Here is a 14,512-nt window from a genome sequence, read left to right on the forward strand (position 1 = left end):
GAGATGTATCTAACTTAGCATTTTGCTGTCTTTTTATTTTTAGGTGTAATTTTCATTTTTTCAGATGTTTTTCTACTTAAATAGCACATATGCAGAAGTTAATGAAAAGCAGGAGTCGATTATTCAATTTGAATTTAAATGGAATAGCCAACAATGTGCTTGGTTTGGTGTTATTTTATTAGCAGTTCTAAACTTGGATTTCTTTCTCTCTTTTTTTGTGCCTTAAATGACTTCAGGCTGTTTTCTTTCTTCTAGAAATCCACAAGTAGCTTCCACTTGGAATGAAGTAAATAGTCATAGTAATGCACAGTGTGTTTCTAATAATAGAGATGGGCGAACAGTTAATTCTAATTGTGAAATTAACAACAGATCTGCTGCCAACATAAGGGCTCTAAACGTGCCTCCTTCTTTAGGTATGACTGACTGTATTTACATATAATTTTGCTGTGTTATTCTTGCAAAGTGGGTTTTCGTTCATGTGTGCTCTTTCTTTTAAAAGTTACTGATTTTAATTATACATGTTTTCAGCAGATTGTCGATATAATAGAGAAGGGGAACAGGAGATTCATGTTGCACAAGGTGAAGATGATGAGGAGGAGGAGGAAGAAGCAGAAGAGGAGGGAGTCAGTGGAGCTTCATTATCTAGTCACAGGAGCAGTCTGGTTGATGAGCATCCAGAAGATGCTGAATTTGAACAGAAGATCAACCGACTTATGGCTGCAAAACAGAAACTTAGACAGTTACAAGATCTTGTTGCTATGGTACAGGTAAATATTGCTTGGTCTTTTAAAAACCTATTTGTCAAATAGTACAGTCTTAAGTAAAATTTGTGTATGATAATTACTTTGGCTTAATTATACTAATACACATTTATGTATCATATGTGAGGTTTAAATTTTTAGCACTTTACATGCTGTATGTCAGAGGTCAGCAACCTTTTTAAATTAAGAGTGAGTTGGTTAGATAGTTGCGGCTTTGTGGCGATATAGTATCTGTCACAATTTCACAATGCAAAAGCAGCCATACATAATACATAAATGAGAATGATTATTTGCCAATATAGCTTTATTTTATTATAAACAATATAGCTGTTTTTATTTACAAAAACAAGAGGTTTTGTTGTTTTTGTTGTTTTGCTGACAACTCTGGCCTTATATTATGTACAACTTGCAGCATCTCAATGAGGTAGACATTAAATAGGTTAAAGAGATCTTAATTGCCGAAGTTTATATGACTGTCCAATCCAGAATTCAGACTTCCTGATAGCAGAGCCTGCGATCTTAACCTACTGTATATAAAAGAAAAACCATATGTTATCTTATTCAGTAAGGTTAAAGTTAGAACTATTAATCATAAATTTTGAAAACCAGTTTATACATATTTTGCATTATAGTTACACAATTAACTATAATTTAATAAATGTACAATTGTATATTTATACAAATGTAAAAATATACAATTATAGTTACATAACTATTAACACAAAATATGCCTACACTTATAATTGTATAAATATGTAATTAACTATAATTGTATTACCGTGTAACTATTAACACATTTATAAAGGTGTTGTGTATATATATATATAAATCATATAAAATGGTTTTTGTGAGTGAAAAACTCAAGTTTTATTAACAGTTTCTTTTGAAATGCTATGTACTTTGAATTACTCAAGTAAAAGGTGAGCGTGCTCTCTCGGTTCAAAAAAAGTACGTATTTGTATTTATTTATTTTTGGGGGACAAGGTCTTGCTCTGTCACCCAGGTTGGAGTGCAGTGGCATGATTTTGGCTCACTGCAAGCTCCATCTCCCGGGTTCAAGCGATTCTTCTGCCTCAGCCTCCCGAGTAGCTGGAATTACAGATGTGTACCACCACACCTGGCTAATGTTTGTGTTTTTAGTACAGATGGGGTTTCACCATATTGGCCAGGCTGGTCTTGAACTCCTGGCCTCAGGCAGTTCACCCACCTTGGCTTCCCAAAGTGCTCAGATTGCAGGCAAAAAAAGTACATATTACTAATAAACTCCGTCTTTACCTCCATTAATAATCCTATTCTTCTTCACTGAAGTTGCTAGGCCTTTTCTGTGCAGTTAGGTACATCACTATGCACCTATTTTTAAAAAAATACATGACGTTTTGTGGTATGTTTCTTTGTTTTTACAAACTGTATATATAATACACTAAGTATTATTTTATAGATTCCTTTTTTCCCCACTCCACATTGTCTCAGAGAACTTTCATGTCAGTATAGTTCTATATAATTATAAGTAATTAAGAAACACAAATATGATAATTATAAAATATAAATAATACTGCATATATATTTACACAGTACATATAGTTATTTTTAGCTGCAGTATAGTTTTCAGTATATCGATGGACTTTAATTTAGTTAATGTATAATAGCATCCAGTTACTATATACTTGTTTTCAATTTTTCGCTATTTAGAAACAATGCACCAAAGAATATACTTGCACAAGCTTCTGTGCATTTGTGTTTTTTAAAAAGGATTTGGAGAAGTGGAACTACTATGTCAGTTGGTGTACATTTTAAAGGACACAACTTAATTGGTCTCTAGAACAATTAGTTTTCTAGAGAGCAATTTTCTATATGTATTTCCGTATGTATTTATATTTCTATATGTACAGAATTTTTGATATGTATTCATATTTTTCTATATGTATTTTTTATATTTTAAGCAGTGGTATGTGAGAGTTCGTTTCTCCACACCCTTGATTGTGTTTTATTTTATTGATATACTGTAGCTTGTTTAACCATTACTGGAATTGGCCTTTTCCAAATTTCCCAATTATAAGAAGAGTTATTGAGGTGAGATAAACATGTATGCAGATACAAACGTGTGTAAACATATATTGAACACGTGTACACATGTATACAAACGTGCTTTCTTTACTGCTTTAATCTTTTTATGTAAATTTTACAGACTAGTGGTATTTACTAAGGTATGAATTGGATAATGTCTTTAGGTATCAAGATTGTTTTAATGTAATGATGCTCTTTCAGGATGATGATGCAGCTCAAGGAGTTATCTCTGCCAATGCATCAAATTTGGATGATTTCTACCCAGCAGAAGAAGACACCAAGCAAAATTCAAATAACACTAGAGGAAATGCCAATAAAACACAGAAAGATACTGGAGTAAATGAAAAGGCAAGGTATGTTAAGCTTTTGGCCTTCATTTAATATAATAAAAATTTAGTACCTGTTTTGGAGAAGGTGCTCAGCTAGGTACTGTGTTATGTTGTGCCTAATGCTTCATCACATTTTATTGGAGTCCATAAATATAATGTCAATTTAATTGTAGAGAGAAATTTTATGAGGCTAAACTACAGCAGCAACAGAGAGAGCTAAAACAATTGCAGGAGGAAAGAAAGAAACTGATTGACATTCAGGAGAAAATTCAAGCATTGCAAACGGCATGCCCTGACTTACAGGTAATTATGAAATTTATTTCTAATTGTCTGAAAAAAGATGTTTAAAACCTGATGTCAACTGAAAGTACTCTTTTTTGTTTTTGTTTTTCTTTTTTTTTTTTTTTTTTTTTGAGGCAGAGTCTCCCTCTGTCGCCCAGGCTGAAGTGCAGTGGCGTGATCTCGGCTCACTGCAAGCTCTGCCTCTTAGGTTCACGCCATTCTTCTGCCTCAGCCTCCTGAGTAGCTGGGACTTCAGGCACCCGCCACCATGCCTGGCTGATTTTTTGTATTTTTGGTAGAGACAGGGTTTCACAGTGTTAGCCAGGATGGTTTCGATCTCCTGACCTCGTGATTCGCCCGTCTCAGCCTCCCAAAGTGCTGGGATTACAGGCGTGAGAAACTACTCTTTTTTTTCTAGTATTAAAGTGACAGAATTATATCTAGTAATTTTGTGATTAATGAAGTGGATGAATTAATGAAGAGTTGGGGTTATACGTTTACACTGTAAAAGACAGCACATAGGAATTGACTCATTATTTTCATTCTTACTGGGCTGGCTGGCCACAGATTCAGAACATGTGTACTCATAACTGTTTATTATGTTAAAATATTCTGATTTGACTTTCGCAGTTATGGACCAGCATTTCCATCTTTTATTGGCCTGAAATAATATAATAAAATCTTTAAGCCACCATAAGATATCTAAGGAAAATAACTGTATGTGGTTTAAAGAGTAAGTTGTATATACTTTTGCTTATTAACTAGGATCCTATACATGGGTCTTGAGATTGAACAGAAAATAAGATATCTTTGGTGATATCAAATAATCAGTTAATAATATGGGAAGGGGATAATAATTCCTTCTGATATTTTCCCAGAGTTTATTGGCTAGCTTTATCTTCAGTTAGGTTGTGTTTTCAAAGAAAGGAAAACAGGGCAACTGTGTTCATTTTCTAAACCCTTGCCTTTCCTACTGTATCTAATCCTTTTTCTCTCCTTATCTCCAATCTAAATAATGTCTAGAGAAATATGTTGCAAAGGTGGGTTAAGTATACAAAATTTTCCATTATGTTTTATCCCTGTTGTTTCTGAGGGCTTGTGTTTGTTAACCTCAGCTTGTGTTTTCATCTTTGTTTTCTTATTTCAAGTTATCTTCGGATGATGATGGAAATCAGGGTCTGATAGCAGATTAAATATGGCACTAGAGCCTTAGTGCCATATTTAAAGTAACTGCTTTTATGAAATTAATATAATTGCTTTAATTCCTCATAACGTTTTTTGTGAATTCCTTTTTAGCTGTCAGCTGCTAGTGTGGGTAACTGTCCCACCAAAAAATATATGCCAGCTGTTACTTCAACCCCAACTGTTAATCAGCATGAGACCAGTACAAGCAAATCTGTTTTTGAGCCTGAAGATTCTTCAATAGTAGATAATGAGGTATTGTAAATTGTACTCTCTTGTTCCTGAGTTAGTCTTTTGTTTTCCTTTTTTTTTTTTCTTCAATAAGGCACATCTCAAGAAAGGAAACTGAATATCCTTGAAACATGTTTGTAAATAGTAGTCTGCTTTGTGCCTTTTTTAGTAGACACAAAAATGTAATAGATTATAATAATATAAGAAAGACAACATTTTAATTTTTAAACTTTAATTGAAAAGTTTTAAATAATTTTTTCTAAAAAGTAATTATCTTTTAAAAATATCCATGTTCTTTGTTAGTAAATATTTGGCAGAAATATATAGGGGGGTAGTTGCAGCAAATAGTAATCATTTCAGTTAGAAAGACCTATCCTTTGACATTTTATTTATATGTAGTTTGTAGAAAATATAATTTTTCCTAAATAATTTCTGAAGTATATTTGAGTTCTACTTGTTTCTATTAATAGGCCATGTGCGGTGACTCACACCTATAATCCCAGCACTTTGGGAGGCTGAGGTGGGCAGATCATGAGGTCAGGTATTCAAGACCAGCCTGGTCAACGTGGTGAAACCCTATCTCTACTAAAAAATACAAAAAAAATTAGCTAGGCGTAGTGGTGGGCGCCTGTAATCCCAGCTACTCAGGAGGCTGAGGCAGGATAATCACTTGAACCTGGGAGGCAGAGGTTGCAGTGAGCCGAGATCACACCGCTGCACTCCAGCCCAGACGACAGAGTGAGACTCTGTCTCAAAAAAAAAAAAAATTGGCTAATTTTTTTGTAATCATAACTATATTATTATTTTAACCTTCATGGACATGTTAGTGTGAAAAGGAGAGAATGAGAATAGAAACGTTTGTTGATACTGACAATACTAGTAGTGTTTTACTCTTTTAGGCTACAGCAAATCCAAATATTTACTTAACTCTGGTTTCTTAAAAAAAATAGTTGTGGTCAGAAATGAGAAGACATGAAATGTTGAGGGAAGAGCTGCGACAGAGAAGAAAGCAGCTTGAAGCTCTGATGGCTGAACATCAGAGGAGGCAAGGTCTGGCTGAAACTGCATCTCCAGTGGCTGTGTCATTGAGAAGTGATGGATCTGAGAACCTATGTACTCCTCAGCAAAGTAGAACAGAAAAGTAAGAGAGCTGCATAAATCACTTTTCTAAAAATGTCACCTGCCGAAGATTGACCTGTAGGCTAGGCAGCCACATTTCTCCTCTACACCACAGCACAAATCTGCTATTTCAGTGAGGCTACTATTTAACTACCACCTTTGTGACCCAGTTTAACTGAATCCAGCCACTTTCTGTTCTGACTTCTCGTAGCATCAGCTTTCTCTTTTGTCTTAAATTACTATGGCACTTGATCAAATGGTGATACAGATTTTCTTATGTGTATAAGCCTTATTAGTTAAGTTTATAAAAAGAAAATGCTTGATATTTTGTAGTGCTTTTCTGTCAGGCCAGAAATAGGCCCTTTTTTGCTTAAATTGAGTATCTGCTGTTTGTAAGGTTCTTAAGGATCTTAAAGCATTTTATTATAATAATTTAGTTTTTAGGATTTCAGTTTAAAATGTCCATATTTAGAATATTTCTAAAAGAGTTGGTCATCTATAAGATCAGTGAATTATTTAGCTATATAGTAATAACCATATCTAAAATTTTGAAATATAGATTTGTTTATGACCTTCCCTTTTGATATGCTCAGATGGCATTTCTGGAATTTCTGGAATTTTGCACCAAGCCCTACTCTCTTCTCAGATGAACTTCTATTCTTGGAGTCCCAATATGCATTTTACTGATCAGACTATATCTACAATATTTTATTCTGTTCTGGGTACTACACGTCTGTTCTTCTACAGAGTTCTTCAGATAGTTTTGATGAGCATCTGGTTTCAGAATCATTGGTCTGGATTTTTGCTGTCCAGTATGGCAGCCACTAGATATAGGTGGTTATTTAAATTTCAATCAAATGAAATTAAAAATTTATTTTCTCAGTCATATTAGCTGCATTTTAAGTGCTCAGTAGCCATGTGTACCTAGTGTCTACTGTATTGGATAGCACAGATACAGATGATTGCCGTAATTATAGAAAGTTCTGCTGAACTGCACTGATCTTGAAAACTCCCTCAAGGAAATGTTAAGGGTAGTTTAGCTTTGGGAAGTAGTCCCAGGGGATATGATGATTATTTAAATGTATTTGAAGAATTGTTTTGAGGAAGGCAAACTAAACATATTCTATATATAACAGCAATAGGGAGAGTGCCACCCATAGCATAGTTATTGTGATTAAATGAAATTTTATATACAGACGTGTATATGTATGTTTGAAACAATGTCTGGCACATAGTAGGTGGCAGAGTATTTAGCTTATCTCCAGAATGACATCTGTTTTATGTCTCTTAATCACTAGAACGATGGCAACTTGGGGAGGGTCTACCCAGTGTGCACTAGATGAAGAAGGAGATGAAGACGGTTACCTTTCTGAAGGAATTGTTCGGACAGATGAAGAGGAGGAAGAAGAGCAAGATGCCAGTTCCAATGATAACTTTTCTGTGTATCCTTCTAACAGTGTGAATCATAACTCCTACAATGGAAAGGAAACTAAAAATAGGTTAGTTTCAGTATTTTAATTTTGTGCTTAATTTAAGAGGCTCAGGTCTTTTTGACTGACAGCAAGCACTTCTGCAGTTCTCCAAGCCAACTGAATGTCCTACAACTCAATTCAATTTTTACACTAACTACTCAGAGTTAGTGCAGACCCCTCAAGTTAAGGGGCTCAGTTCGGTAAGACTGCCCTCACCTCAGACTTCAATTTCAAGTGCTTGGTCCCCATGTTACCCACACTTCTGTGCAACATGGCTAGAAATTTGGGAGTTCTTACAATCCCCTTCAGGTTTATTTGCTAGAAAACTCACGAAATACAGGAGAACACTTACTTATGTTTCCTCATTTCTTATAAAGGATTCTGAACTGCCAAATGGAAGAGGTGTGTTAGGACAGTGTATGGGTTGGGGAGGTGTGCAGAGCTTCCATGGTTTCCTCTGTGTGTCCCACCCTCCCCAGCACTTTGATGTGTTCAGTGACCCAGAAGCTGCCTGAATTCTGTTTATGGTTTTTTAGGAGATTTCATTGCTTAAGCACAATTGATAAAATTGTTGACTGTTGGTGATTGGTCCCATTAGCAAAAATTCAGATCTGGTTGAAAGGGGCTTGTTATGGATAACAAAAGACATTATCACTTGGGAGATTCCAAGGGTTTTAGGAACTCTGTGCTAGGAACCAGGCACAAAGAACAGATAGATATTTTATTATACCACAAGAATGTTGTTCCAGTAGATCCAAGTAAACTGGATCAGTCTTCACTCCTGCTGTTGAGAATTAAGCAAAAATAACAAACTGTAGATAGTGAAAAGAGTCTGCCAACAAAGATGTTATTACATGGTTACTAATAATTATAACTGAAAATTTCTTCATGAATAACAGATGGTGAAGTAGATATAGTAGTTCCACTTGATGAAATACTATGTGGTTGAACTTAAAGCATGAAGAATGGAATAGTACTTGTGACATAATAAATATTTTTATTTTGCAGAATACTTAATTATATGGACACTTCTGTGTAAAAACATACATGAAAAAGACTGGAGACTAATGAAAACTAATAATTGTACAAAGCTAAAGATCTGGACTTCTCCCCCCTCTATATTTTTTAATACTTTGTATGTTCTTTTAATTTAAAACAGAATATTGGCCCATAGGCCTGAGTATCAGAGTTTATTGCTGTATTTTAAAAACCAAATTATTATGTATGATGACTTAATGCTTTCAATCTTGTGTTAGGTGGAAGAACAATTGCCCTTTTTCGGCAGATGAAAATTATCGTCCTTTAGCCAAGACAAGGCAACAGAATATCAGCATGCAACGGCAAGAAAACCTTCGTTGGGTGTCAGAGCTCTCTTACGTAGAAGAGAAAGAACAATGGCAAGAACAAATCAATCAGCTAAAGAAACAGCTTGATTTTAGTGTCAGTATTTGTCAGACTTTGATGCAAGACCAGCAGGTAAAATTTGCTATGAAAGTATATTTTTCTTGTATTTTTATAACTTCTGAAGCAATACAAATTTTTCTCAAGTCATCAGTAACTATTAACAAACATTTTCTTTCAATAGACTCTATCTTGTCTGCTACAAACTCTTCTCACGGGTCCTTACAGTGTTATGCCCAGCAATGTTGCATCTCCTCAAGTACACTTCATAATGCACCAGTTGAACCAGTGCTATACTCAGCTAACATGGCAACAGAATAATGTTCAGAGGTAATCTGTTTCTTAGAAGTATTGAGACTGTATAAGAGCTAACATTGAGCAGAGGTTTTACAGTTAGCTTCTGGGAGAAAAGAGCAAGACCAAATTGCATATTTGGACATTCTCTTTCCCTTGAGAATTTTATAAGTGGTGATTTACCTAATGTTACCTTTTAATACCATGGATTTCTGTTTTTATAAATTTATGTTATTGAATTTTACTTATATTTTGGCAGATTTTATGGTGTGTAAATTGTACCACAGTGAAGCTATAAACAAACAAAAAAGTGATTTTCTTACAGTTTTACCGACTGTCGGACAGAAGTACTAAGTTCATTTCTTGTTCCAGAGGGAAAGTTATTGAATTAAGCCTTATAGAGCAAGCACGTATTTGTTACAGTATCAGAGCAGTTTGTCTGCATGCTTTTGAATCATTTTTTTACATGTATTCTTCCTGAATGTACTTTATATATATGGTAATATAACTGATTCTTAGATTACTGACTTAAATCTTTGTAGGTTGAAACAAATGCTAAATGAACTTATGCGCCAGCAAAATCAGCATCCAGAAAAACCTGGAGGCAAGGAAAGAGGCAGTAGTGCATCGCACCCTCCTTCTCCCAGTTTATTTTGTCCTTTCAGCTTTCCAACACAGCCTGTAAATCTCTTCAATATACCTGGATTTACTAACTTTTCATCATTTGCACCAGGTAGGTGACTTAACCTAAAGAGAAAATAAATAAAAGCAAAGTGTTTGGAACAACGTAATTTGTCTATTGCCTAGATGTTTTAACATTTTCTTTTGGAATGGGGTAGGAAATGTTTGCAAAGAAAGTTACAAACTTTTTTTTTTTTTTTTTTTGAGGTGGAGTTTTACTCTTCATGTCCAGGCTGGAGTGCAGTGACATGATCTTGGCTCATGGCAGCCTCCACCTCCCAGGTTCAAGGGATTCTCCTGCCTCAGCTTCCTAAGTAGCTGGGATTACAGGCATGTGCCACCATGCCCAGCTAATTTTGTATTTTTAGTAGAGATGGGGTTTCTCCATGTTGGTCAGGCTGGTCTCCAACTCCCGACCTCAGGTGATCCACCTGCCTTGGCCTACCATGGTGCTGGGATTACAGGCATGAGCCACCGTGCCCAGCCTACGTTGTTCATTTTAAACCAAACTTTAATAATACGGTTGCTAATGAAATTAAGTAAACTACTTAGGAATGATTGCTTCAACTATTTATTAAGAGGAAAGAGAACCTGTTCAATGGCTGCTGTATACTAGGCACTGTGTAAAACTCTGGGAGAGTAAAGATGAATAAGACAGTGCTTTCCTAAAGGAGTACCATGTCTTGTTAGGGGGATACTAATAGACTAAAGGAGAGCACATTTAGCTTAAGCTTTTCTTTGGATGGTTTTTTCTGCACTCATTATGTACCAGACACTATGTAAGTTACTGGGATCTAAAGATGAGTGACACTGATCCTTTAAGGAATTCAGGGTCTAGTGAGGATGCTGTTAATGAATGCTTATAGTACAGTGCCACGGGTGCCATAACAGTAGTGCAAATGCTGGGAAGTGTCAGCAAATCAGTTCCCCCGCCAAAAAAAAAAAAAAAGAGTTGATATTTAAGCTAAAGAATGAATAGAATTTATTTCCAGAGAGATTAGAAATGAAAGGGCTTTCTAATAGAACCACTTAGAGTTATAAAGCAATGAAATAGTACATCACTCAGGGAATTTAGAGGTATTTAAGTGTGGCTAGTATTTAGGGGAAGAGTAATTGATGTGGTTGAAGAGTGGCAGAGAGATTTTATGATGTGCAAACAAGCTTAGGTTTTATATTGCAGACGAGGGTGCCATTGAAGGACTTTGAGCAAGGGATAACATGAAATTTATATTTTAGAAAGATTACACTGGTGAAAGTGTTCGGGAGAAGTTGGAGGAAAGGAGTGAAGATTTAGCTGGTGAACAGAAGGCTGTCATAATAATATGGAAAGAATGATAGCCTGGCCTTAGGCCTTGTCAGTAGGGATCAAGAAAAAGGAGTAACTGAAAGACATTATAGTGATAGAGTGAATAAGTTAAGTGACCGATTATATGAGGTGAATCATGAGGAGGAGTTAAAGGTGTTGGCAGGGAATATAGGAGGAGAAAAAAGGTTGAGAGGGCTTTGTGAATGTATATATATATAATCACAATATATATGTACTCAATACTTCTTACATATATATATTACAGTGTTATGCCCAGCAATGTGTATATATATGGATGTATATATATGTGTGTGTGTATATGTATGTGTGTGTGTGTGTATATATATATATATATATACACACCACAGTGTTTTTTCTTAATAGGATTTTCAAGACAGTGGCATAAAAAATTTAAGAGACTTTTTAGTTCTTGGGTGTCAATTAATATTGGCAGCAAACATCACATGAGTAGACTTTTAAGTAATAAGAAATTGCAAATGCTCTTCCTTTTTACTAAAATATACTTCATACCCACACCAACTCTACATAAAGGCTCTTCATTCTTCTTAACAGTACAATTTTTGTGAAACGTTCCCAGTCTCTTTCCCCCCACGTTGTTAGTAGCCTCTTGCAAATAGCTCTGATACATAACAGTATTTGGTAAGTATTTAATTATATTCTACTTTCCCAATAAAAATAGAGTAGAAACAACATAAGCGTAGGAGTCATACAGACCTGAGATCTAATGATCTTTTTCATTTATTAGACGTTTGATTTCTAACAGTATTTGCTCACTGGTAAAATGAATGCAGTATCTATTTTATAAGTTACTTGGTTTTAAGTATTAAACCAAGTAACATGTAAAGTGCCTGCAGTAGTGTGTGTCACCCAGTAATTGATAAATGTCAGGTACTGTTATTTCTAACTTTTAGCTCTTAAGGGAGTGGGGATTATTAATTGTCTTTGACCAATGCCTAAAACATAGTGGCCTAAGCTGTGAACAGTGATTGGATAAATATTAGCTTTTTTTTTTTAATTAACAATTTTTTGTTTTGGTGGATTTGCATGACATATTTAATTAAAACTGTCTTTTAATTTCATTTTAAAGCTAAAGACATTTATTTATTTTTCTCTTACCCATTGCTTTTACTGATTAGGTATGAATTTCAGCCCTTTATTTCCTTCTAATTTTGGAGATTTTTCTCACAATATCTCTACACCCAGTGAACAGCAGCAACCCTTAGCCCAGAATTCTTCAGGAAAAACAGAATATATGGCTTTTCCAAAACCTTTTGAAAGCAGTTCCTCTATTGGAGCAGAGAAACCAAGGTACCTGATTGTAAACAGTCTTTTATTGCTTAAACATTCACTTTTGTGATTACATCTAATTATGTGTAATTTGAAAACACAACTAGGGAGGACGTTTGTGATGATTTGGCTTGATGATGTTGGAAATATGAAACTTTGACGTATCAGTAGATGAGATGCCAGATACTTCCTGGTAACCCTGGTACATGAAAACTTGTTTGGAAGGATGTGGCGTAACTCATAGGATTTGTTTTGTCTCTAATTTGATACCTGTCTTTACGGTTAAAGCAGTTTGCTGTTCAATGACTTAGGGCTGGAAACTAATATTAACTGCTAGAAGATAGTTGTTAAGTGATGATCCCTTTTTTTGATTCCTAGCTCTTGATTAGAATCACTTCCTAAAGCCTATTCAAATATAATGTTGAGTACTATTAGATTATAAAAACAACTTTTGTCTCATAAGTTTTGAGGATGCATGGTATTAATGATATTTAGGATTTCTTCTGAAACACAGTTTTTGACTCAGTGTGAAAGGTTGGCTCCGTTGAACCTAGTCTGTCAGATGTATCTCTCTGATTGTCTTTCCTACTCCATAAAAATATATATAATTCACATTATATTTCTCTTTAGCTATGTGATTAGGAAGGTCTCAGGCTCTTATATTAGCATTTTGACACTGTTTAATTACTGAGTCATTAACTGGGATTTTTTTTTTTTTTTTTACTTGATTAACCAGTAACTCTGAGAATTCCAACTTTGTATTCACCACTAGGAATGCTATGATTAACATCCGTTACTTTGTTGACTCCTTTTTTTTAGTTGTTCTATCTTTTTCCTGTTAAATCTCATGTTGCTCTATAAAGGTATTCTGTTGTCAGAAGCCTAACACAGTGTTAGTTCACAGTTGCCATTCAGAAATGATTGTTGAATGAATATCCATCACGAGCAGTAAACATTTATTCAAAGCTTCGGTGAATAGACCTTCCTACTAGAATGTCCCTACTTCATTATTTTCATATAATTGATAGTAAAAAATTACTCTGGTTTTAAATTATTTATATCATTTTTAGGATGGATCTGAATGTCTAATATTATTTTAGATATTTGGCCTACTTCAGATTAGACCTCATTTCCCAAAATCTCAACTATTGTAATTTCATGGAATTAAATGACTAGAGATAAAAAGTCAGATAAAATCCTGTAGTCTTATTCAGGGGTCAGAAAACTTTTCCTATAAAAGACTAGATAGTATTTTAGGCCTTGCTGGCCATATAGTGTTTATCATAGCCATTCATCTGTGACAGTTTTGCACAAGAGCAACCATAGGCAATATGTAAACATGAGTATGGCTGTGTTCTCCAATAACACTTTATTTATGAGCACAGAAATTTTATTTTCATATAATTTTCATTTGTCACAAACTTTTTTCTTTTAATTTTTTTCTTCCAACTATTTAAGAATATAAAAGCCATTCTTAGCTCTCAGGTCATATGGAAACAGGCAGCAGGCTGAATTTAGTCTGTAAGTTACAGGTTTCTAACCCTTGTCTTGAGTTAAATCCTGTAGGTCACCGTCTCCCAGACTATTAGGAGCAGTGTTGTTGTTCACGCTAGGTTCTGTGATAAAGTTTTGGACTTGTTGCTCACTACCACTCTTAAGAGATTTATAAAGCACATTGGCATATTAAAAGTTGTGAGATATTTTACAGACCTGTTTAACTTTGTTTTATGTGTTTTCTCCCCAACCTAGACGACCGATGAGTACCTATTAAATATTAAGGGATGCTAGTGTTCAGCAGATAAAATTTGAGAAATGACAGTAGACTAATAGAACTACGGACTTAAGGAGTGGAGAAATAAATTGCTAATTGAATGACCAATTGTATTCACCAAATTCTTGTTTTACTTGAACTGCTTTAGGTGAACACAAATCCATGTATGTTCCCAAGCCCTCTGCTATAGCTCTTTCTGAGCCATTCTTCCAACTTTTTGGTCTTGTATATCCCATCCTCCCTTGATTTTTCTTTTTGTTGTTTTTTCTAGAGGCAGGGTCTCACTTTGTTACCCAGGCAGGAGTGCAGTT

The 14,512-nt window shown here is 34.8% G+C and overlaps 1 protein-coding gene across 50 annotated transcripts in view; it reads left to right on the top strand.

Annotated features, from left to right (window-relative positions):
* Positions 1 to 14,512, top strand: part of PCM1 (pericentriolar material 1) — a 103,593-nt gene that overhangs the window by 34,269 nt on the left and 54,812 nt on the right. For 27 of the 50 annotated variants that reach the window (XM_063816237.1, XM_063816210.1, XM_063816214.1 and 24 more), the window contains 11 exons: positions 256 to 413; positions 532 to 767; positions 3,027 to 3,178; positions 3,328 to 3,457; positions 4,733 to 4,873; positions 5,800 to 5,990; positions 7,267 to 7,467; positions 8,697 to 8,916; positions 9,026 to 9,171; positions 9,678 to 9,868; positions 12,280 to 12,451. In XM_063816237.1, coding sequence (XP_063672307.1) covers positions 256 to 413; positions 532 to 767; positions 3,027 to 3,178; positions 3,328 to 3,457; positions 4,733 to 4,873; positions 5,800 to 5,990; positions 7,267 to 7,467; positions 8,697 to 8,916; positions 9,026 to 9,171; positions 9,678 to 9,868; positions 12,280 to 12,451 — 1,938 coding nt within the window. Of the gene's footprint in view, positions 1 to 255; positions 414 to 528; positions 768 to 3,026; positions 3,179 to 3,327; positions 3,458 to 4,732; positions 4,874 to 5,799; positions 5,991 to 7,266; positions 7,468 to 8,696; positions 8,917 to 9,025; positions 9,172 to 9,677; positions 9,869 to 12,279; positions 12,452 to 14,512 lie in introns of all 50 variants that reach the window. The other 23 variants (XM_063816208.1, XM_063816213.1, XM_063816216.1 and 20 more) reach the window with 1 other exon arrangement.

This window comes from Pan troglodytes, chromosome 7 (assembly GCF_028858775.2).
Source record: "Pan troglodytes isolate AG18354 chromosome 7, NHGRI_mPanTro3-v2.0_pri, whole genome shotgun sequence".
In the NCBI taxonomy this organism is placed as follows: domain Eukaryota; kingdom Metazoa; phylum Chordata; class Mammalia; order Primates; family Hominidae; genus Pan; species Pan troglodytes.